At 67.7% G+C, this 22,242-nt stretch overlaps 1 protein-coding gene across 7 annotated transcripts; it reads right to left on the reverse strand.

Annotated features, from left to right (window-relative positions):
* Nucleotides 1-106: 106 nt before the first annotated feature.
* LOC113599277 (protein Dok-7) lies at nt 107-21,856 on the reverse strand. Of its 7 annotated transcripts, none has more exons than XM_053217660.1 (7): nt 21,693-21,854; nt 21,576-21,621; nt 14,118-14,348; nt 12,981-13,181; nt 4,142-4,261; nt 2,270-2,389; nt 107-1,521 (listed from the first exon to the last, which is right to left on the reverse strand). In XM_053217660.1, the coding sequence occupies exons 1-7, from the start codon at nt 21,744-21,746 to the stop codon at nt 797-799; spliced, it is 1,497 nt and encodes a 498-aa protein (XP_053073635.1). In that variant the 5' UTR covers nt 21,747-21,854; the 3' UTR covers nt 107-796. The 7 variants fall into 7 exon arrangements, with proteins under 7 accessions (XP_053073635.1, XP_053073636.1, XP_026914548.2 ...); XM_053217661.1 differs by having other exon boundaries at nt 21,717-21,826; XM_053217666.1 differs by having other exon boundaries at nt 924-1,521; nt 12,992-13,181; nt 21,693-21,856.
* Nucleotides 21,857-22,242: the final 386 nt, after the last annotated feature.

Below are 22,242 nucleotides of genomic sequence, written 5' to 3' on the forward strand. Positions count from 1 at the left end.
CAGGGGGTGGCGGGGGAGGATGTTGCAGCTTCTAGAGCTTCCACAGGGGCCCCCTGGCAAGCTGGCCCTGCCGGGCTAGCTGATGGAAGGGACATCACCACCCTGCCCCCCGGCCCAGCCCTCACCCCGGAGGCTGCGGCTTCAGGGAAAGGCTGGCGGGTGAGCCGTGGACACCCAGACCCTACAAGCCCCTGTACCTCCTGAGCCTCAGTTTCCTCCCCTGGTGGACGGGCCAGCAGTGGTGCTGCCTTGCAGAGGAGGGGCGGGGCGGGGCAGATCGGTAAAGCTCTCGTAGGCACGACGTGCCGTGCTCCTGACCCGGCAACCGGGGGTCTGCGGCGGCTGCAGGGGGACCTAACTTTTGTCGGGCGGGGTGGCTGTGCACTGGAGGGGACGGACCTGAGGTGTGAGAGTGGCCGTCCAGCAGGCAGGCAGTGGCACAGGCCAGCGAGGGGCGCCCCCAGCCTTGCTCACCCCGAGGGCACGGCTTGAGCCACCTAGGACACAGCACCCTCCTGTGCCCCCAGCACCTGATCCTCGGGCTCTGGGACTCTGCCAGCCCCCGGCCTGCCCCGCTTTTCCAGAACGTACTTCCGGCCGCATCCCGGTCAGTCCCGTGGGCCCCCCCCTGCAGGCCTCACGCCCAGAGAGGAGGAGGCTCTGGGGTTGCCGCCGCTGTGCCCTCCCCACCGCGCCACACAGCGGCTGGCTCCGCCAGCAGCACAAAGGCGCCCCCTCCCCTCCTGTCGGGAGAGACGAACCAGCCCCCCGCAGCAGCGGGCCTGGGCCACGGCTCTCAGGGAGGGGGGTTTACCTTGAGGCCTCCACAGACGGGACAAGTGGAAAAGAAAGCCGGAGGAAGCCCCGCGTGGGGACTGCCTGCTTCCCAGGCCCCGCCGGGGGCCTCGCTGCCCGGGGCCTCCGCCGCCTGTCCCCGCCGCCTCGCGCCCAGCCAGCCGGAGGGACACCCCGCGGACACCTGGCCACCCAAGTCCCCGGCCCCTCCGTCGTCGGGGCTGCCTTGTGCGGTGGCGGTCTGGTCCCTGGTGTCCCGGCACAGGCTGCGTGGCGTGTCATAATGTGGCCGCAGGGCAGCGGGCACTTGGTACTCGGCCGTCCCCGGCGGGCAGGCGCACAGGCTGGGGTCGGGCACCCCGGCCGCGGGCGGCAGGCTGAGCGAGGACCCGAACTCGTCGCCCGCGCGCCACACGTCCAGGCTGCTGCCCGCGCAGGACGAGAAGCTGCCCGAGTAGGAGGAGTGGCTGCCCGTGGCGATGCCGCTGTCCGACGAGCTCTGGCGGCCGACCTCCTGCAGCTGCCGCGGCCGCAGGGGCTTGGGTGGCGGCCTCGAGGCGCCCGGCGCGGCCTCCCCGGGGGCCTGGGTGGCCGCCGGCCCTGGGCCCTCCTGCGACGTGCTGGCCGAGGACGAGGACTGCTCGGGCCACGCCGTGAGCCGGCTGCCGGCACTGACGTCCGAGTGGCTGGCCTCCGAGGACGAGCTGGACAGGCTGCGGTCGTCCCCTGAGACAGAGGGCAGGGGCGGGGCTGTCGAGGCTGCTCCGGGGCTCGGGCAGACTCAGGGGGCGGGGGCTGGGGGCGACGGCAGGCAGCACCCCCTCTCCGGGCTCCCCCTCTGCCCGGAGGCTCACGCGGGTCAGGCCGCTGCCCGACAACAGGCCCCTCACCTCCTCCAGCCCCCTCTACAACCTGTGCCCTCCTCCCGCCCCCTTGGCCACCACCCTCCGGGAACCGACACGAGCCGCCGTAAGGTCGCTGCTCGGTACAGACTGAGACTGCCTCCGGGGGCAGGCCTGGACGGGAAGGGGAGGCCCCGGTCCTCCCGGTGCCCGGCATGGGACTGGCAGCAGTCAGAGAGGACAGACGGGCTCCCCACCCCCACCCCCAGGCAGGCCCCTGGCTGGCCGCCAGCCCCTTCTGTCTGTTTTTCCGAAAACCAAGAGTCGCCGGGAGCTGAGAAGGGGCCCTTCTGTCTCAGCACGAATGGTAAAGCTGAGGCAGGAGAGGCCACGGCCTCGTCAGGCCACGTGGCTGGTGGCCGGCAGGGATTCGGACCCAGCTCTCACCGGCTCTCAGGCAGCACCACGCCTCTGCTCAGGGCCCAGGCTGGCAAGTGGTGTGTGTGGCATCACAAGCAAGGAACAAAGGAGTGAGCACAGCAGAAGGAATGAATGAACGAATGAGCACAGGGGAGGAACAAACAGGAGCCCAGAGGTCGACCCCTTCCCCGCAGCAGGTGCGGCCCACCTACCTCCGCTCCCCGGCCGGACCACATGGGAGAGGAGGCTGAGCCGCTTCTCCAGCTTCAGGGCCTCCAGGGCCTCCTGGGCCACTCGCTCCTCCGCGGTGGGGGTCCCCCCAGGGCTCGGGTCTGCGGCAGAGGGAGAGTCAGCAGAGACGTGGCTTCAGCCCCATCCCCACGGGACCCCCAGCCGCAGGCCGCATGCTGTCCAGGACATCACGGGGGACCAGCACCGCCGGGGCCACGCTTGTGCTGATTCTGCCCCAAGGCCACAGCAGGGCCACAGGTGACCCCCAGGAGTCCCAGCTTCTCCCTACACCTACTCGCCAGCTACTGAACACCAGTCTCAGGGCACCCGACCTGCCCCCTCCAGGCCCCCGGCCACCAGCGTGTGTCCCGTGCCCGGAACGGACAGGCCCCTACAGGGGGCATGGGTCCTGGCAACACCCGGGGCGGGGACGCCCGCGTGTCCTCCTGACCACTTCCTGTCTGGCAGCCATTGGGGCAGCAAGACACTGGCATCAGACGGGCTCCCCGAGCCCCTCGTCCACATCTGCAAAGTGGGACCGGGCCACGAACGCGCAGGGTATACTCAGGGTGGGGCGGACCCTGCCCTACCCTCCCAACTGTCAGCATGAGGAGGCCAGCCTCCCTGGGCCTTGGTGTCCACGTGGCTCCGACCGAGCAGGGTCAAGGCAAGAGGACCCCGGACAGCCCGGGGCCTGAGCTGCGGACACAGTGGAGACTGCATGTCAGGAGAGCCTGGTGATCGCGGGGCCTAGACAAAACTCCAGCCAGACGCACAGGGCAGACCCCACTGGTCCGTCCACACCGCCCGTCCACACTGTCCTGTGCACACCCTGCTGTCCACACTGTCCTGCCTACACTATCCTGTCCACACCGCCCGTCCACACCTCGCTGTCCACGCCGCCCGTCCGCACTGTCCTGTCTACACTATCCTGTCCACACCGCCCGTCCACACTGTCCTGTCCACACCCTGCTGTCCATGCCGCCCGTCCACACTGTCCTGTCCACACCCCATGTCCACACTGCCCATCCACAGTCCTGTCCACACCCGCCCATCCACATCTATCGTCTACGCCACACCTGTGGTTGCAAGGCAGGAGGGTGCCAGCAGAGGGCGCCACCACACCATCCAGCGGAGCCCAGACTGTGGAGGTTCAGGCCACAGGAGCTACCCCCTGGGTCCCCAGCCCATCCCCGCTGGGCCGGTGTGGGGTGTGGAGGTGGGATGAGGGGCCGCACCCTGGCTGTGCTGCCCGCACAAGGAGGCCACAGATGTGAGCTCACTGACCACGTGCTGCACGACCAGGGGCTGTCGTCTCCCACCTGGACAGCAGGACAAGTGCCACCTCACGGGGCTGCGGGGAGCCCCGGCTATCCTGTGTATGGGCCACCCGGTGTGGCCTCGGGGACCAGCCTCTGCCCCTCCCGCGGCAGCTGGGCTCAGGCCTCCACACTGGCCCCAAGGGGAGGGCAGACCTTCCTCCAGTGGGAGAGAGAGGCCAGAACCTAGGGGTCCAGCCCTGCCCTGCCTGGGGAAGCCTGGCCCTTCTGGGCTCCAGCTCCACCCCAGCCCAGGGCTCGTGACGAACGCGCCCCAGCCACACACCCCCAGTTGAGACTCCGCACACCAGGCAACCTCACAAAGCAGCCTCCACTCCAGCTCGGACCCGGCCCGTCCTGACCTCAACCCACAGCACCAGTCGTGTGGGGCCAGGCCCCCACCCCAGTCTGGCCCGGAAGGGCAGCGGGGATGCGAGTGGTCGCCCGGGGAGTCCGGCAGCGTGAGCCCTCACCGAGGTCAGCCCACCGGACCCAGCGTCCCCCCTCCAACCCAGGCCACCCTCCCACACGCACCTGGGAGAAGTGGCCGCAGCCCAAAGGGGCCCTTGGTCGGGGAGATGCCGCGGACGATGCAGTCGAACAGGAAGCTGATCTGCTCTCCCTCGGCTGAGGACAGGAAGAAGACTCCGGCCCCTGCAGGGTGGGGACAGACCCTGCTGGCAGCCAGGCCCAGTGGCCGCCAGGAGGGACGGCGCGGGAGCCTGGAGCAGACCCGCAAGACGGCCACGCGGGGAGGGAGAGCCCCTGTCGGGCCCCGGCCGACAAACCCACATGGCGCGTCCGGGCGGCCCTGGGAACCTCGCTGCATCTGTAAGCCTGGTCCCCACTCTTTCTGCCAGCCTCCACGGGCCAGCAGGGGGAGCTGGGCTGCTTTGGGAGGATGTGGCCACGGGAGGAAACCAGTGAGGATGCCCCTGGTACCGCAGGGGCCGCCTGGGGCAGGGTCCACATCCCAGAACGCAGCCAGGAGACCTCCACCTCGGCAGGTGCCCCGTCCCGCTCTCCCGACCCAGGGCTGCTCTGAGGGGGAGGAAGATGCGAGAGCTGGGCCCGCCCCACAATCGAGGTGGCCACCGCCGCTGTGGCCGGTGACACGTCCCCCCACCGCACAGGCCCCCTTCCCGGCCTTGTTCTGGGGCAGGAAACTGGGCCACGGCGTGAGGGCTGGGGCTGAGGTCTTGCCCACGGGGCCCCCACCAGCAGAGGGCAGGCCGCGTGAGTCAGCACAGCCTGCAGCCTAACCCAGCCAGGGTGAATGAAATCCCTCACCACCCGCCCAGTGAATGGGGACAGCGGGCCACGTGGACACTCGGCTGGTGTCACCGCACAGGAATCCCTCAGCCCCGCCCTCTGCCCGCCGCCCAAAGAAAGGCAGGTGTGCCCGTCCCTTGGCTACAGGCAGACCGGGGTGGGCAGGGGGATGCGTGGGCCGCCGGCCACCATCATGGCCTGCCTTCTCGGGCTCCCAGGGACGCAGGCCAGCCCCGACACGTGGCAGGGCCCCCGTGCCCCTCCGAGGCTGCACCAGGGCTGGGGGGGGGGGGAGCGTGGGCAGCGCCCTCCAGCTGTGGGCGCTCCATCCGTCCAACGCCCCTGGACCAGGTGACACGCCGGCTTTAACCATGAGGAAACTGAGGCCCAGAGAGGCCGCCGGGCCACAGGGCACGTGCCGGCACCACGGGGCCTCGGGCCGGACGGAGGGGCCCCCGAGCTGGGCCTTGCCAGCCGCCGGCTCGCGCCCCACCAGTGGCTGAGGGGCCGGGGAGAAGAAGGCCGGGCCGCCGGCGCACAAAGGGCCGGGCCTCTAATCCCGAGCTTACAGTCAGCTGGCAGAGGTCACGGCACAGCCAGTCCCCCGACTATAAAAAACCACGTTACGAGGGGAGCGGAGCCGGCAGCCTTCCACCAGGCGTCTGCTGAGCGTCACGCTCCCCGAGGCGCAGCCGGTGAGGCCTGGGAGCCCGGCCGCCACCCCCACACACGCCAGCGGGCTGACGCCAGAGGTTCCCTGGGGACGGCACACGTCTCCCGCCCCCGAGGGAGGCGAGGCCTCCGGGACACAGCTCGCGGGGCGCGGACCGCTGGCTGGCACTTGGGCTCCCCTCCCCCGCCCCAGGCTCTGGGACACCCGGAGCCCCCTGAGGTGGACGGCACACCTCCCTGTCCCTCAACACCCCCGGCCCCCTGTAATGCTACCTCACCTGTCGGGACCCTGCGTACCTAACGTTGCCTTTCCGGACCCCTGACCCCAGATCGCTCACTCGGGGCCGCTTTCGGGGAGCGCCTCCTCTGGGGTGTCCCCTGTGACACCCCCTTATCTGGGTGCTGTCCTGGCCGCCCAGCCTGGTGTCTTACGGGCAGGGACCACTTCCAAGGCACTGGGCCCCAGTGTCCAGCCCAGGGGACCCCCAGCACTGGGGTGGGGATGGAAAGAGGGAAGAAGAGGCAAGCCGACCCCGCTCCCCCGACCCCTGAAAGCGTTGCTCAAGTCTCGTTTGCTTGCCTGTTTGCAGGGCCGGAGGACGTAGGGCCACTCTGCCACCTGGCCACTATGGAGACAACCCCTGCTCTGCCTTCCGTCCCCATCCACAAAGCCCCACCCGAGGGTCCGTGTCCGCGACCATCCTGGGCCTTCCGGCCAGGGCCGCCCACCGAATGCCACTACCCGAGCGATCTGTCTGCCACACGGAGCAGGGACGAGCCACCCCACCCAGACCCTTGACCCACAGGGTCACCAGCAATGAAAGAACCACCGAGTTCTGGGGTGTCCCTTGCTCTGCAATAATCAACACAGGGAGACGGGGAGGAGAGTCTGCTGAGCGGGAGGCCAGCCCTTTGCTGTGGGCAGACACTGCGGGCTCCAGGGGCCACAGGCAGACCTCACAGGCTTGGCAAATGCAATCACCCCCAGCCACGATCCCCAGTGGCATGGGTGTTGCACCCCACGGAAAGGGCCACCAGCTCCAAGGGGAAAAAAACACTCTTTCATCCAAACGTGCCATGTTCCCACTTCTGTGGGCTGATGCCCGTTGGAAGTTAGTCCTCAGATGACCTCCCGTGTCCTGACTCTGCCAGCAGGTCAGCATCCTGGCTCCGCAGAGACAAGGACCACACGGTGAAGTCCCACCGGGGAGAGAGCGTTGGAAAGCATCTGGAGGACTTCCGTGCGGAGATGATTCTAGAAAGCTCTGTCCAGGCAGCACCAGACCTGCCTGGTTGTTAGACTTTCACCTGTGAGATACCCATGGCCTGTGGGTTTCCTAACAGAGTCAAACCTCTACTGATTAAAATTTCATTTTTCTCTGCCCTTGTTTTGGGAGGAAGGATCAAAGTTCAACTAAAGGAGTTCACTTGAAATCAAGTTGTAAATTTCACCCGGTCATCTTGCCCACCAGAAAGACTGTGATTGAAAACAAAACAAAGGGGCGCCTGGGTGGCTCAGTCGGTTGAGCGTCCGACTTCGGCTCAGGTCACGATCTCACAGTTCGTGGGTTTGAGCCCCAAGTCGGGCTCTGTGCTGGCAGCTTGGGGCCTGGAGCCCATTTCAGATTCTGTGTCTCCCTCTCTCTCTGCCCCTCCCCTGCTCATGCTCTCTCTCTCAAAGATAAACATTTTTTAAAAATTTTAAAAAAACAAACAAAAAAGAAGAAAACGGGCGTTGATGAGGCAGGGTGGGGGACCCGGAACCCCGTGCACCGCCAGCGGGAACGCACCCGTTTGGTGCAGCCCCTGCAGAAAATGGCGTGTGGGCGCCTCCGAAACTCAAACACAGAACCACCGTCCAGTCCAGCAATCCCACGTCTGGGGGCCCCAGGAGGAGCTGCAAGCAGGATGTGAAAGAGGCACCCGACCCCCACGTGCACAGCGGCATTAGTCGCAAGAGACAAGGCAGGAAGAAACCAGGAGTCCACCGACAGAGGAAAGGACACACACGGCGTGGTCCATCCACACAGTGGGATGTCAGCCTCGAGGAAGGACCCCCTGCCACCTGCCACCGCGGGGATGGGCCTGGAGGACATGATGCTCACGAAGGCACGGATACCGCGTGGTCCCACTGCCCCGAGGAGGAGCCAGGTCATCGAGACAAAGTGGACGGTGGGCGTCAGGGGCCGGGGGGGAGGGGACACGGGGGTTAGCGCTCACTGGGGCCAGTGTCAGCCGGGGAAGACAAGACTTCTGGGATGGAGGGTGGGGACGGCCCCATGACCCTGAATGTACCTGATGCCTCTGAGCTGTCCGCCTAACTATGGTTAGAATGGTAAATTCTGCGCTATGTATGTTTTGCCCCAATAAACAAACAGAACAAAGCCCTCCTCCAGGAAGCAGGCACTGTCCTGCCCGTGCCCAGGGGGCCCCCCGCACCCTCTTCACAGCCACCAGTGCAGGACGGAGCCCACCCTGCAGGGCACTTAACGTCCTGGCAGCCACTCCCGCTAAGTGCCCGGCACGTGCCCCGATCGCTGTGACAACCCTGCACACGCACATGCACACACACCCACGTGCACACGCACATACGCACGCACGCGCACACCTACGTGCGCACACACGCACGTGCACACACACATACGCGCGCGCACACGCACACACATGCACACACCCACGTGCACACGCACATACGCACGCACACGCCCATGTGCACACGCGCACACACGCGCGCACACACGCACACACACCTACGTGCACACGCACATACGCGTGCACACACGCACACACACGTGCACACACCCACACGTGCACACACCTACATTCGCACGCACGCGCACACACATACACGCGCGCACACGTGCACGCGCACGCACCCACGCGCACACACATACGCGCGCACCCACGCGCACACGCACACACGTGCACACACCTACGTGCGCACATACGCACGCACACACGCGCGCACGCGCGCACACACGCACGCGCACACACGTACACACGCACACACGTGCGCACACACGCACATGCACACACACACACGCGCACACACACACGCGCACACACACGTGCACACGCACATACGCACGCACACGCGCACACGCACACACACCTACGTGCGCACACACCCACGCGCGCGCACACGTGCACGCGCGCACACACGTGCACACACCTACGTACGCACGCGCACACACCCACACGCATACTTGTCCCTGGGGCACAACGGCCCGGGCAGGACCCAGCACCACCCTGGGCAGAGTGTAGGGACATTGCCGGGTGAGCCGCGGCCCTGGGCTCCGTCCCCGAATAGGGGTGGCCTGTCTCCCTCGACGCCCAGCTTCCTGCGAGGTCCAGCTGAGGCCGCTCCTCGGTGACCCACCTTCCTCTCGGGCAGCCGGGCCGCCCTGGCCCCACGGCCACACTGGGTACCTGGGCACTCCCAGCTCAGGTAAGAGGCTCCTCAGGGCAGGTCTGGGATCTTCCACTTCTCTGCGTCTCCCCGGGGCCAGCTGAGGGCTCTGTCCATCAGCCCTTTCTCTCAAATGGTGTCCTGAGTGACCCAGCAGCCAGGAGGCCAGAGGCACCCTGCCAGCCTCCAGAGGCAGCCCCCGTGCCCCAGGTCCAGTGTTCAGGGCTGCTGTGGGAGGGCAGCAGAGGGCATCGGCCGGCGTCCTCCCCATCCCTGCTGTGGGACACGGAGCTGAGCCGTGGGCCAGGAGCCTTGGGTGGAGACGCCAGCCCAGGCCCTGCTCTTTCCACGGAGCCCAGGTCCTCCCAGAGCCACGCCAAGGCTGGGAGACTCAGATTGACTCTCTGCCACCAGGAACACTGTGTCAACGGTGACCTGCTGACCCAGAGCCATCGGAGAAGGCGGGGCTGGTCCCATCGCCCCAGTCTATGCAGGGGGCCGGTCGGGCTTATCACAGGGATCTCCCCCTGAAAGAGCGGGACTCGGGGTCCCCTCTGGGGTGCTGGAGTCTGTGCCCCACCCACAGCCGCCCTGGGGACCGGAAACATCTCATACCTGTCTCATACGGGCTCTGAGTTCTCCCCGCCTGGCCACGTGCTCCCCAGCCCCAACCCCCACTTGGCTTGGAGAAGCCACCGAACACGTCCCCTCCTCTGCCCACATTCCCGGGCTCAGAGACCAGGGTTTCAGCCAGCTCTGCCGGGACCACCCGGCATTCAGACCACCAGATCCCAGGGAGGCCGAGATGACGTATCAGCTGGACAGCACAGGTGCTTTAAATACACAGCAAGAGAGTTTCTCCCGGTTTAAGCCTTCGTCCTTTACTCGCTTGAAAGTCATTTAAAAATGCTCACTGTGCCCCAAGAGACTGAAGCAGTGAGCTGGACCCAGAGAGCCGGGCGAACGAGTGGAGGAGGGGCAGCACAGACGGAGGCCACTCCCAGGACATGGGCGGGGTGTTCCTGAGGGTCACCGTCCACGACGTGCCTCTGCCACAGGCTCGGGGACCTTTCTGACACCTGCTGAATTCCTCAGCATCCAAGGACCCTGATCCTTTGCAAATGCAGCTGGCTCACGTGGATGCGGAAATGCCATCGAGATGCCCTTGACCGGGGGGGGGGGGGGGGGGGGCCGCCAATGCAAGGGACAGAGACCTCCTCTGGGCCCCTCCTGGATACTTCCACCGGCCTTCAGGCCCAGCTCACATGCCCATCCTGGGCTCTGGGTGGCCCCCTTTCTCCCATTCCCTTTCACACCCCTAAGCCCTAACCACACACCGTGGGCCGTCCCCAGAGACAGAGAGGCCACACTGGGAGACCCTGGACTCCCAGCCAACAAGCCCACTCCCATCTGACTCTGAACAGGCCACTGTCCACGTGCAGGCCACAGAGAGAAAATGCCCACCTAGAAGGTACCCAGAGCCACACAGAGCCCCCACGTACCCGGCCTGATGCCCCCCTTCGCCTACCAGGCCAGGACCCCACCTCCACACCCTCCAGGGTCCTGACCCCACCCCTGACAGTCACACCAAATGTCTCAGCTCTCTGAGAATTTCCTGCTCTCTGGAGAATTGTCTGTGGCCGAGGGCCAAGGGGATGTGGTCCTGGGGGGCGCGGGGGCCGGGCTCAGGCTGTACCAGGGGAGGGAGACGATGTGAATTCCTTACACCCCAGACCTCCCAGGTTCCCCAATGATTCCAGCCCAGCTCTCTGTCCTCCAGATTAAATGCGCCCAGGGCCCTGGGCCCGTCAGGATCCAAATTCTAGAGCCTTCGCATCATGGGTTGAATGGTGTCCCCAAAGGCTAGGTTATACCCGAAAATGTGTCACTTGACCTTATTTGAAAAAATGGCCTTTGCAGGCATAACCGAGGGAGGCGAGAAGAGGGCATCCTGGATTGTCGGGTGGCCCTAAATCCGGTGACTCGAGTCCCATGGAGTCGGAAGAGAAGGCCCCGGGCGATGGCCAAGTGACAACAGAGGAGAGACTGGAGTCACGTGGCCACAAGCCCAGGGCCTCCTGCGGCCTCCAGGGGCCGGAAGAGGCGGGAGGGAGGCTCCCTGGAGCCTCTGGAGGGAGCCAGCCGGGCCCACACCCTGACTTGGGACAGAACCGTGAGGGAACCGTTTCTGTTGCTCTGAGGCTCCAGTTTGGGATAATTTGGTCCGGCAACCCCAGGACACCGACTCACGCCCCGCCCTGGACCTGAACTACCCTCCCTCCCCCCAGGACGCCCGGGCCTGAGTGGCCTGGTGGTCTGAGCACACGTGCAGGGGTGCGCCGTCCCTCCACCCGCAGCCCTGGATCGAGGACAGCGTAAAGCCCAGCTTACACAGGGAGAGCCGTGTGAACTTGTCCCTGATAACAGAGCCGCACGGGACCTGTCCCCCCAGGCGTTTGGCCGGCGGCCTCCGCACAGCCGGGGGCAACAGGGAAGCCTGAATCCCCAGCACGTCTGCGCTCCCGGGTCAGCGTCCCACAGCGGGGTGGGCGTCCGGCCCGCCCGGGAACAGCATCAGGACGGCCCCAGAAGGGCCCCACTGCATTGCCGGCAGCCTCTGCCCACCAGAGCCAAGGCCCGACGTCCGGCGCTGTTGATCGGCAGGAGGGAGCCCACCCCGCTCTGAGGCCTCGGAGGGAAAACGTCAGTGCGTCCTATCACATGACGGCTGGTCCTCCTGACCGGCCTCCCTGGGGGCACACGCCGGCACCACCCCCGGGCGGCATGCACCCCGTCCTCAAAGCAGCCCCACATAATGCCCCCTCCTTCAGGGGAGACCCAGTGCACCGTGGCCCCCGGCTCTGACCACCCACACAGCTGGGTGAGGGTCCTCTGCCCCCCGCCCCGCTCTAGACCCCAGAGCACTGGGACCTCCACTGTGCCAGAACCAGGGGTCCCAAGGGCGCATCCAGCAGGGGGCAACAGCAGGCATCTCACCTGTCCCCGATGCCGGCCCAGAGGAGGCTCCCCGGCAGCTGGGCCCACCCCGGGGCTCCAGGGGCCACCGCCCAAACTGCCCCAGCCCGCGGACCCGCCACAGCCAGCGACAGACGCCCTGCTGCCCCGAGCAAGGGCTCCGGCCTCACCTGCTCGTTGGTCTTTGAAGCTGACGACTTTTCTCCTGGACACAGGGCCCCGCAGGCTGCCTGCCACACAGGGCCGGCCCCTACCTCGAGACCCGCTGGGACATGGCCCCAGCCGGCCAGGTCCCCCCTGCCCGCCCTTTGCAGAGCGAGGGCCCAGCCGGCCGGCACGCGCACGGCCCCAAGCACAGCCCCTCTACCGGGGGGATCCCGGCAGGACCCAGGTCCCAGAGCCCGGTGGATGCCACCCAAACCTGGCCGAATGCGTGTGACAGACCCTGCTGTGAGCCCTTGCGGTCGTCACCCTCACGTGAGCCTGTGGGGTGGGGGACTGGTGCCCCTCTGTGGAGCACGCAAGGGAGCGGGCCCCAATCGCCGTCGGGGGCGGTCCCAGGCTGAACGGAGATGGGGCGCACAGCTACCCCCCCCCCAGCACACCCGGCGGCCCTCGGGGCTCTGAGGGGGGCGCATCTGTAACATCGGGATAGCTTTTCACCTGCCCCTGCCCCACCCCCGGGCATGGTGTGTCCACGGGGCATCCTTGGTCCACACGTGTCCCGGCATACCCCCCCCCCCACACACACATTCATTCTTCCCCCCTTTTTTTGTTTCTCACTCAGTCCGAACACTGTGACTTCAGGCACAAGGCCATGCGTCGTGACAGGCAGGCCTGGCTGCAGGGGTGCGGGTGGGCTGCAGCCGGAGGGTCTGTCCTCCCTCCTCGGTGGCCTCAGCGCTGAGCACTGGGCTGTGAGACACCTGGCCTCGCCCACCACTTTTCCAAGACGCCAGCCAAGCGAGCACATGGGTGGGGCGGGCGGCTCCAGGCCGAGGGTTTTGGGGTGAAGCCGAACTCTGAGCGGCCCCTCATACTTACAGTACCCACACCTGGTCCCGCCTTCGAAGATGAATCCGCTGGGCACGGCCCCGTAGCGCCGGAGGTCAGACAGCTTCCACTGCCCCGCGACAGCCGGAGGGATGTCCCTGGCCACGACGAGGACGTCGTTGCAGAGGTGAAGGGTGGCGGGGCCGCTCTCCAGCTTGGTGCCTGGAGCCACCGTCACATGGAACCTGTGCACTGAGGGCAGGGCAGGGGTGAGAGGGCATCACTGGGAGCAGAGGCCCGGCAGAGGGGGCAGCTCCCAGGCGTCCGTCCTGAAGGCAGGATGCCCTCAGCTCCCGGCCCGGGCACCCATCACCACCTCTGTTTGGAGGCAGGCAGGCCCTTGGGGGGGCCACCCTGCCCACGCCCCCCCCCCCCCCCGTCCTCACAAGCCGGACTCGGCCTCAGCCGGAGAGAGCCCCCTCCTTGGGCCCCCAACACTCAGCGGCAGAGACCAGTGAAACTGTAACGATTATTTTAAGCAAATAAAAATTAAGGCAAAAGTCCGTGAGGAGCCAAGTATCAAAGGTTTGAATAAAGACGAGGCCGCTCAGGGTTTCCGGGTTGGGTCAGGAAGGAAGGGGAAGGGCCGTGCAGGCTTGCAACCTGTCCTCCCCCCAGATGTTGGTACTGCGCTCATCACTGGCTTGTGCGAGATCTTGACGTTTCTAAAGGCTGTGCTCCTTGGCGTCCGCTGTGAGGGCCGCCCGCCCTCATCCGGGCCCTCCTCTGGGCCCGGCCTGGCGACCCCGCCTCCCTGGCTCAGGCGCCCCCAGCGGGGTGCAGCGGGACGCTGACTGTGGCCTCGCTCCCCCAGAACCTGGCTCCGGGCGGGGGAGGGGCCGAACAGCAGGCCTGTGGAAGCTCCCTCTGCTTGGCCAGCGCCCGCTCGGGGTAACGGCTCTAGTTCTGATGGGATCGAGTCAGGAGCTCGGAAGGTCCCGGGGCCCCAGCTGCTCCCCCCACGCCCCTCCCCTCACAGGCCCCAAGCGCAGAGCCTGGGGGGGGGGAGGGGCGGGCAGGTGCTTGGCAAACCCTCCCGCATCGCACCCTGGAGTCGCATCGCGGCCCCTGCGGCCTGTGGATGAGGGCCCCACGGGACGCGGGGTCTGTTGCCCTGGCCTCACTCACCCTCACCGAGCGCGTAGCGGATCCGAGCATCCCAGGCGCACATGGCCTCGCGGCTGTCGAAGCCCAGCATGACGGCCTGGGACAGGCAGACGATGGCCAGCGTGTGGGCCAGGCCCTCGTAGGGCAGGCCGGGCTCCAGGCCGCAGATGTCCTCCAGCATCAGGCTGCTGCGCTCCCGCAGGCCCTTGGCTCGCTCAGACTTGTCCTTGTAGGCCAGCATCAGGAGGCAGTCTGCGAGGGCGCCGGACGAGGCACGGTGGGCCGGCAACACCACGCCCCAAGCCCCCGGCGTCCCCCGCCCGGAGAGTCCCGGCTTTGAGGTACGACCCCAAGCGAGCCACCCAGCCGCCCAGAGGAGGCACAGTCTCTTCATCTTCCAGGGGCCTCGCCCACCCTGCACGGCCCACGGGCCACAGGGGCAGAAGTGGGCCCGGGACACTTGGGCCCACCCCCATCCCCCACCAGGGCACCCACCCTGCCCCAGGCTCTGGGACCCACAGGGGCCACCCTCAGGGGCCGCCGGGCCCACGGGAGCTGTGGCCCGAGGCCTGCGGGGACGGGCCCCCTTCCCGTGCACCTCCTGGGTCTCTCGTCCTCCAGGGGGTGCGCTGGACTCCAGCCCTCGGGGAGGAAGCCACTGCCCCCTCGGGCCCACTGCCGGACCCCATGCCAGCCCGCCCGCAAGACTGGCAGGTGCCACGCCTCGGTCCTAGAGTCCCCGTTTTCCCTCAGTATCATGGTCGCCGGCCCCGTCATCCCAGCGGGACAGCAAGCCAGAGCCGCTGAGGCCGCACGCGGCCCTGGGCGCGGCGCCCACGCAGTCCACCTGCACCGGTCCAGGCACGCCACAGAGGATCAGATGGCCCTGGGCCCCCCGCGGGCCTGCCTAACAGAGCGTCCCCACCTGCCTGGGCCCCGGCCACCCGTTCTTCTGTGAGGGTGGAGGGCTCGGGGGCCCGACGTGACGCCGAGGCACCTTTCAGTGTGAGATGCCCCAAATCCCACGAGAAAGCTGGAGGAATCAGGCCCCTGGCGAGAGCCGGAGAGGGTGGGGGAGGAAGCTGTGGGGACCCCGTGGAAGGGGCGCAGTGATGTTCCCACTCTGGCCTCTGAGAGTAGGCCCCCCCCAACCCACGTGACCACCACATCCCGCAAGAACTCGACACACACGGATCATTGCAGCCGAATCGGGGACAAGTCACGGTTGTGAGCCACGTGCTTCCTGCCGTGCGAGGCCCGGCAAACCACAGCAACGGCCCCTCCGAGGGCCCACGGGGGTCCACAGACCTCCCTGGTCAGGGCCGAGGGCAGCGTCAGCCCCCGACGCACCTCTGTCCTTGCGGCATGAAGCGGCCGCAAAGTCAGGGGGACCGTGAGCCTGCTGCCCGTCCCGCTTGCAAACCCGTCCTTCGTGTCTGAGACGCTCACATCAGGAAAAAGCAAACACGTTCCCGTTTTGAGGGGGAAAAGCCCAGAAGCCACAGAAACCCACGTGCTCCCCTGAGCCTTCTGGTGTGTGTTCTTTCCCAGGACCAGCCCGGGAAGAGGCTGTGGCTTCGGCCCACTCCCTTTGGAAGCTCACAGCCGGGCCACAGAGAAATAAGGCACACGGGCTGCAAAGGACATGTGTCATTGCAGACACATCCCCTCACGTGTCACCAGAGAAGTCAGGCCCCAGAGCCAAGAAAGAGCCTGGGTAAGGGCCTCCGCACGGGACAAAGGGAGCCAGGGAGGGCTGCAGGGAGGAGGTAGCACATGTGAGGGGACAGCCCCGCCTCCCGGGGCCCCCACAGCCCCGGTCCCTGGTCCGACAAGCAGCCGCCACCCGGTCCCTGCAGCAGGCTCCGCGGTCCCTCACAGCACTTTTTCTAGCCGGGTCTGTGCCTTGTCCGGTTGCTGTCCCCACTCCCACCAGCCCCGCGGGTGAGCTCTTTGAAGGCAGGCCCCCTTCCGCTTGTGCACAGTGACATCCCCGGTGCCCCGCATGAGGATGGTGCGGGGTGATCTGTCACTTTAGGCCCGGCCCGACCTGCACGGCAGAGCGAGACTGTCACCTCCTTTGTTCTGGGAGTTATGCTCCCAGGAACATAGCCACAAGCAGGGTCAGCACACCTTCCTGTAAAGAACCAGACAGTAACCGTTTGGCTTCATGGGCCACACAAGGTCCGTCGCGGTGGCCCGACTGTGAGGACAACAGAGTAACACGCGAGTGAGTGGCCGTGTTCCGATACAACTTTACTGCAAGCGGCCCGCCGTGGCTCGGGGCTGCGGTCGGCCGACTCCGGGGCTAGAGTCGAGGTGGCTACAAGGGCCACGCCCTCCGGCTGCCTCCCGCGGCCGGGCGGGCGCCCCCATCCCAGACCTGCGCACCCAATGGGACGGGTTTTGGGGGCCCGCGTGTGAGCGCCACACGTGTCCCCGAGCCTGTCCAATCTCCTCGGGGCTGAGCGGCCGCCATCCCGTCCCGTATGGACACAACCGCGGGCACCCTCGCCCATCCGCCGGGGGCCGATCAGGCCCCGGAAGACGCGTCCACGCCTGACCCCAGAGTGTGGGAGCACCACCTTATTGGTCAAGTTAAGGACCTCCAGGTGAGGTGGTCCCGGGTCGTCCGGGGGAGCCCAGATCTAACCGCGAGTGTCCTCACAAGGCACAGGCCAGAGGACAGACGCAGAGAGGAGGAGGCCACGTGAGGACCGTCGCAGAGTGATGGAGCTGGAAGAGGCGGGTGGGAGCCTCCCCAGGGCCTTCCGCGAGGAACGTGGCCCTGCCGACACCTTGATTTTGGACCTCCAGCCCCGGGGACCATGAGAGAGCGGGTCTCTGCAGCCCAGGAACCTGGGACGTCCTCCAAGTCACTGCTCGCGTTTCTAAACGTGGACGGAAAGGCCGGGCACGGCCACGGCCACGGCCTGGTCTCGGCCGGAGCAGCTCGGGTCCACCCCATGCTCAGTGCTCCGAGCCCCCCAGCAGCTCGGCTGGGACCGTGGGGAGGGGGCTGGGTGGACGCGGTGACTATGCGGCCCATGGAGCCCTGCGACTGCAGCTGCTCCCGCCACGGCCCCGAGGGCAATGAGTTGGTCTTATTTTTAAAGCCCGCCCCCGGGGGGGAGGAGTGCACCAGAGGAACAGAAATTCTCCCTTCCTGCCCGTGACAAAGCAGGGTCGGCCGGTGTGGGGGGGCACTGACACTGCCTGCACCCTGCAGACACAGGGCTGAGGAACGCACCCCCCCCCCCCGCCAGACAGCCCCACGGGGCAGCCCACAGCCGCGCCCCTCACGGGAAGCCCAGAGGGACGGGTCCTGCGGTGAGGCCTCCGGGTCAGCGGCTCAGGGAGCACACTGGGCCACCCACTGGAAGGGCCTCTATCCAGCTCCTGTCCACGCGGGCCGGGTGCACCCTGCTCACAGCAGGAGGGCTGAAGGGTCTCTGTGACGTGGCTCCAGGCGCGGGAGACAGAGCCGTCCACGAGCCCAGAGAGGGCATGGCCCAGGGCAGCGGGCGGCTCCCTGGAGCATGTGGGGCCATCACGGTGAAAGGAGGCAGAGGAGGCAAGGAGGTAAACCAAGGCCCCGAGGGCTGACAGGCGCACACACACGTGCACTCAGCCACACAACACACACAGACATCCACGCACGCACACACTTACACGCACACCTCCACGTGACTGCTGTGGCCGCCGGGCCCCTCCCTGTGCACGGCCGGGGTGGGAGGCTGGCTGACCCTGTCCACGACTGTCGACCCACCCCCAGCGCTCAGAGCCCCCGCTTTCCGTCTGCGGGATGGACGCCACCCACCGGGCCCGGGCCAGGTGTTAACACAGCCTCACCACCCTGCCGGCGAGCTCAGGGTGGCCTGGCAGGGGACCTCAGCGTGGGCCTGGGACAGCCCCACAGCATCACTCGGCACTGGGGAGATGGCTCGCCCCTGAGTCCGCCCCTGTCCTCCAGCAACTTCCGCCTTGCCGGAACCCCTCAGAGCCTTCCCACACCTCCCAGCCTGTGCCACAGGCTGGTGCGTCTCCCCAGAAGCCCTCGGCCCAGTTCATTGTGCTTGTGAGCAGACAGGGGACCCGGGGGACAGAGCCCAGCCCTCATAGAGCTGACACCCAAGAGGGGACAGGGTCAAAGGAGGCCACCATGGGAAGTACTGTTGAGGGGATGGCAGTGGCTGCGGGGGCCCCAACGCGGGGCCAAGACTCTCTCAGAGGGCACAACAAAAATGACTCCCAAGTGATGCAAGGAGCCAGTGCAGCAGCCCTGCAGGGATCGGTGCTGTGCTACAGGGAACAGCCAGTGCAAAGGCCCAGAGGTAGGAACCCAGAGGGCCTGCGGGCAGGAGAGGGAGGGAAGAGTGGTCCACGCTGTCTGCTGGTCAGGAGGGCCTGGTGAGCCCTGGGGGCTGTAGGCAATGGGGGCTCAGCCTGGCTGCGCCCAGAGAAGACGCCTGGGGTGAGAGCAGAAGCCTCCAGGCTCCTGCGGCTGATCAGGCAAGAGGTGCTATTGGCCCAGGCTGGGCGGGGAGAGGGGGCCAGGGTCAGGCTCTGCATTAACCATGATGACAGCCTGACGGGACCTTCCCCACAGGACTTCTCCGTGGACAGGAAGAGCAGCCATCACGCTGGATTGCAGGGGGGCAGGGGACGCCCTGGGAGGGGGCTGCGGGGGCGGGGCTTGGGCCACTCCGTCCTGGACACGTGAGCTGGAGAGGCCCATCGGACACCGCACACGCAGGCGGCTGGACGTGGGCGTCTGGAGATGTAAAAATAACTGTGGGGTCATGAGCCCTCAGATGCGCTTGCGGCCAGGGCCGGAGAGCCTCGGGGAGGGCCGGCTGGGGACAGGCAAACCTCTGGGCCTCCAGGCTCAGGGAGAGGCCGGCCCAGAGGGTGGAGACGGAGGTGGACGCCCACGAGACGCGGCAGAAGTGGCTGCTGGATTCAGCCCTCGTGTCACGGTGACCTTGACACGGTGCCTTCAGCACAGCAGCTGGAAGAGCCCAAGGGGACCCCTGCTGAGGGGGCGGCAGCCTGGGGGCAGCTGGGAGCAGCCGGGAATGGGGCCGAAGCCGGGAGGGCCCTCGCTGAGCCTCAGGCCCAGGATGGAGTGTGGGCCCAGCCCGTCTGGGATCCGACCCAGGAAGGAAACAGTTCACGGTGCCGGAGGGGGTTGGGGGGGGCGTGCAGGTCTGTGCGGCTCACAAGGACGGGCCACCCAGAGAGCACAGGCATCAGCGGGGACACGCAGGCTGTCGGTGCTCAGCCCTCCTGCCCGGTGGGCCACACATGCGCCCTCAGCCGGGAGCACGGCGAGAGCCGCATCTGGACTGGTCCAGGTCACATGGTGCGTGCGGGCGGCACTGAGATCTGAGCTCGGGGTTCCCTAACTCCCGGTCCTGAACCCGGGGCTGTGGGGATCCCAGGCCCCTTCTTCGATGTCCCCACGGGGACAGGAAGGCTGGCCACCACTCACACTCTGTCCCGGGCTGCCTGTCCGGCCTGGGACTGAGCCCATTCCCGGGGGACACAGACCCTCCCCGTCACCAGCACCTGGTGCCTGGCCCACCTCAGAGAAGCTGCCAGCCGCACGGCGCACGTGCCGAGGCCCCGCTCCCGGTGAGTCTGCGTGGCCCCGGGTGTTGCCCACGGCAGCTGGGCTCACAGCCCCCACCAGACTGCCTCTGGCTGGCGATGCGGGGTCCTTGCCATCCAGGACTGCGGGCAGGGATGGGGGTGGGGAGGGCCATCCTGGGTTCAGGGACACGAGGTAATAGATGCACGGCTCAGAGGGGCGGGAGGGAGCCCACTTTCCATTGCCCCTAATCCCCTCCCACCCTGCCGGGGCTCAGGGGCTCTCCAACGCAAGGCCCCGCCTGGGGTGTCCTGCGCTCTCTCCTCCCACGGCCCCCCTCAAATCCAGAGCTGGCTCCTCTGCGGGAGGCTCCTCCCTCCCCACATCCTGAGGTGCTCTCCACACCGGCCCCGCACTTCCTACCTCTCCTATGCACGTGGGAGAGCCCAGGCAAGGCGCCATGGACACCAAGTCCTACAGACCCAGATTCTGGATGCCGGGGACCCCTGCACACTCCCCGCAGTGCAGAAGGACCCTCGCTCCTCAGGCAGGCCCACGCCAGGCTCCAGCAGGAAGCTCTCTTGGATCCTGAGGTGAAATCCACCCCCAGGGGCTGCAAATCACACGCTCCCACGTGAGAGAGGGAGGAAGGCCACAGAGACCACCTGTGGGGCTACTCCTCAGGTGGCGCCGTGCAGGCCCCCCCTGCTCCCCCCCGACCCCATCCCACCAAGCAAGCTGCCGCCAGCCCCCCACACCCACGAGCCTCTTCAACGTTTCCGAGGGCCTCTGCCCCGCTGCCCCCAGCCTGGGCCTGCCTCTCCATTCCCTGCCTTCCAGGGGCCACTCGGTGTCCCCACCCCTATGCCTCCTCTACCGGGCCGCCCTGGAGCTTCCCCTGGACAAGACCCCCGGGGCACCAGGCACAGGGTCTTTGCATGAAGAACTGACTGGCTCAACGAGACATGAGTCAAGCCCGGGACCCCTTGGAGGGGAAGCCGAGGCCCAGGCAGGAAGAGGGTGTCCAGGACCAAAATCAGGCCCTCGTATTGCAACTGTGGGCAGGCGCAGGGCAGGGAAGGGGGAGGGGACCCGGGAGGGGGGACCAGGGAGGGCGCCCACCCCCCACCCCCTACCCCCTTCCAGGGAAATGACAGACACCCCAGGCGTCCCGGGAAGACATCCCAGCAGTCCCACATGGGTGAGGCAGCGTGCACTCACACCCCCAGCACCCCACACAGACCCCAGGGTGCTTGGGTCCGCTCCAGGGCACCTGTCTCCCCAGACAGCTGCAGCCACACGGCTCCCGAGCCTCCAGAAGCACAAGAATGAGAAGCCCAAGTTCGGGGCTCTCCGCGCGGGCCTGGCCTCCCCCCCCCCACCCCCTCACCCCCAGAGCTGCTCCCCCCAGCCAGGGCAGACTTTTCTTTTCTCGGGCACAGAGGCAACACAGTTCCCACCTGGTGGCCCAGCCTCTGCCCACCTGGGGAAGGTGGGAGCGCCCCCGGGTCAGCGCGGCCGGCAGTGTCCAGACTGGGTTCCGCGGCACCTCTCGCCCCCACCCCCCTCCACAGGGCGCACAAAGCTGGCCCCTCCCCCCCCCGGGGCTCCCTGCTGCGTGTTGGGGGAGGGGAGAGCACGCCCGCACCGGCACTCGTGACCCCTCCAGCCTCCGCCGCCCCGCAGGCCCCTCCCGGGGAGGTGCGGGCGCCGGCGGGTCCCGGCGTCGGGCAGGAGCAGGCCGAGGCGGCGGCGCTCTCCGGTTACAGCCCGCGCGGCGCCGCCGGCTATTTCGGGCGAGCTGGCCGCGCTCCGGGCCGGCGCCCGAGGCCGCGGCGCCCCGCGTCAGCCCCGCGCCCCGCGCCCGCGCCCCGCGCCCCGCTCACCTGCCACCGGCGACGGCTTGCGCAGCACCAGCCACCTAGTCTTCCACTGCGGGGACAGAGGGAGCGTAAGCGGCCGCCGCGCCCCGCGCCCGCCCCGCGCCCGCCGCGCGCCCCGACCTTCTTGCCGTCCCGCAGCTTGACCTGGCCCTCCACCAGCGCCGCCTCGGTCATCTTCTGTCATGGTTCCCGCGGCGCCCGCCGCGCCTCTCCCCGCCGCCCCGCGGCCGCCCGGCCCAGGGTCACTTTCAAAATAGCTCCGGGCGGGCCGGGCGCAGGGCGGCGGGGGCGGGCCGGCGGGGGCGGGGCGCGGGCGGGGCGCCGGTCTCCCCCCTGCGCCGCCGGCCCCGCGGGGCACCTGCGGCCACCTGCGGCCCCGCCCTCCGGAACGCGGCCGCCTGGGTCGGGGCCCGGATGGGGGCGCGGGGTGGGGGTGGCTTCTCGTCCAAAAGCAGAGGCCACGACCTGGCAACTGGAGACACGTTCACGGGGCGTCTTCCCCCCACCTGGCTTCACCCTCCGGCACCTGCCCCTCCCACCGCCCCAGGGCTGTCACCAGACACCCCTGACAACCCACTGACCTGGGACGACTGGGGCCCAGGAGGCCGCCTCGCCCCCCAGCCCTCCGGCCCCCTCGCCTCTCCCAGGCACGGTAGTGGAGGGGGAGTCC

The sequence above is a fragment of the Acinonyx jubatus genome, chromosome B1 (genome assembly GCF_027475565.1).
Source record: "Acinonyx jubatus isolate Ajub_Pintada_27869175 chromosome B1, VMU_Ajub_asm_v1.0, whole genome shotgun sequence".
NCBI classification, from domain to species: domain Eukaryota; kingdom Metazoa; phylum Chordata; class Mammalia; order Carnivora; family Felidae; genus Acinonyx; species Acinonyx jubatus.

Coding starts and splice junctions, on each gene's coding strand:
- LOC113599277 (XM_027058747.2), bottom strand. CDS start 14,490: ATGAAGAGACTGTGCCTCCTCTGGGCGGCTGGGTGGCTCGCTTGGGGT. Junction 13,182..14,117: donor CCGCTACGCGCTCGGTGAGG/GTGAGTGAGGCC, acceptor CCCTGCCCTCAG/TGCACAGGTTCCATGTGACG. Junction 1,522..2,269: donor GGTCCGGCCGGGGAGCGGAG/GTAGGTGGGCCG, acceptor CCTCTGTCTCAG/GGGACGACCGCAGCCTGTCC.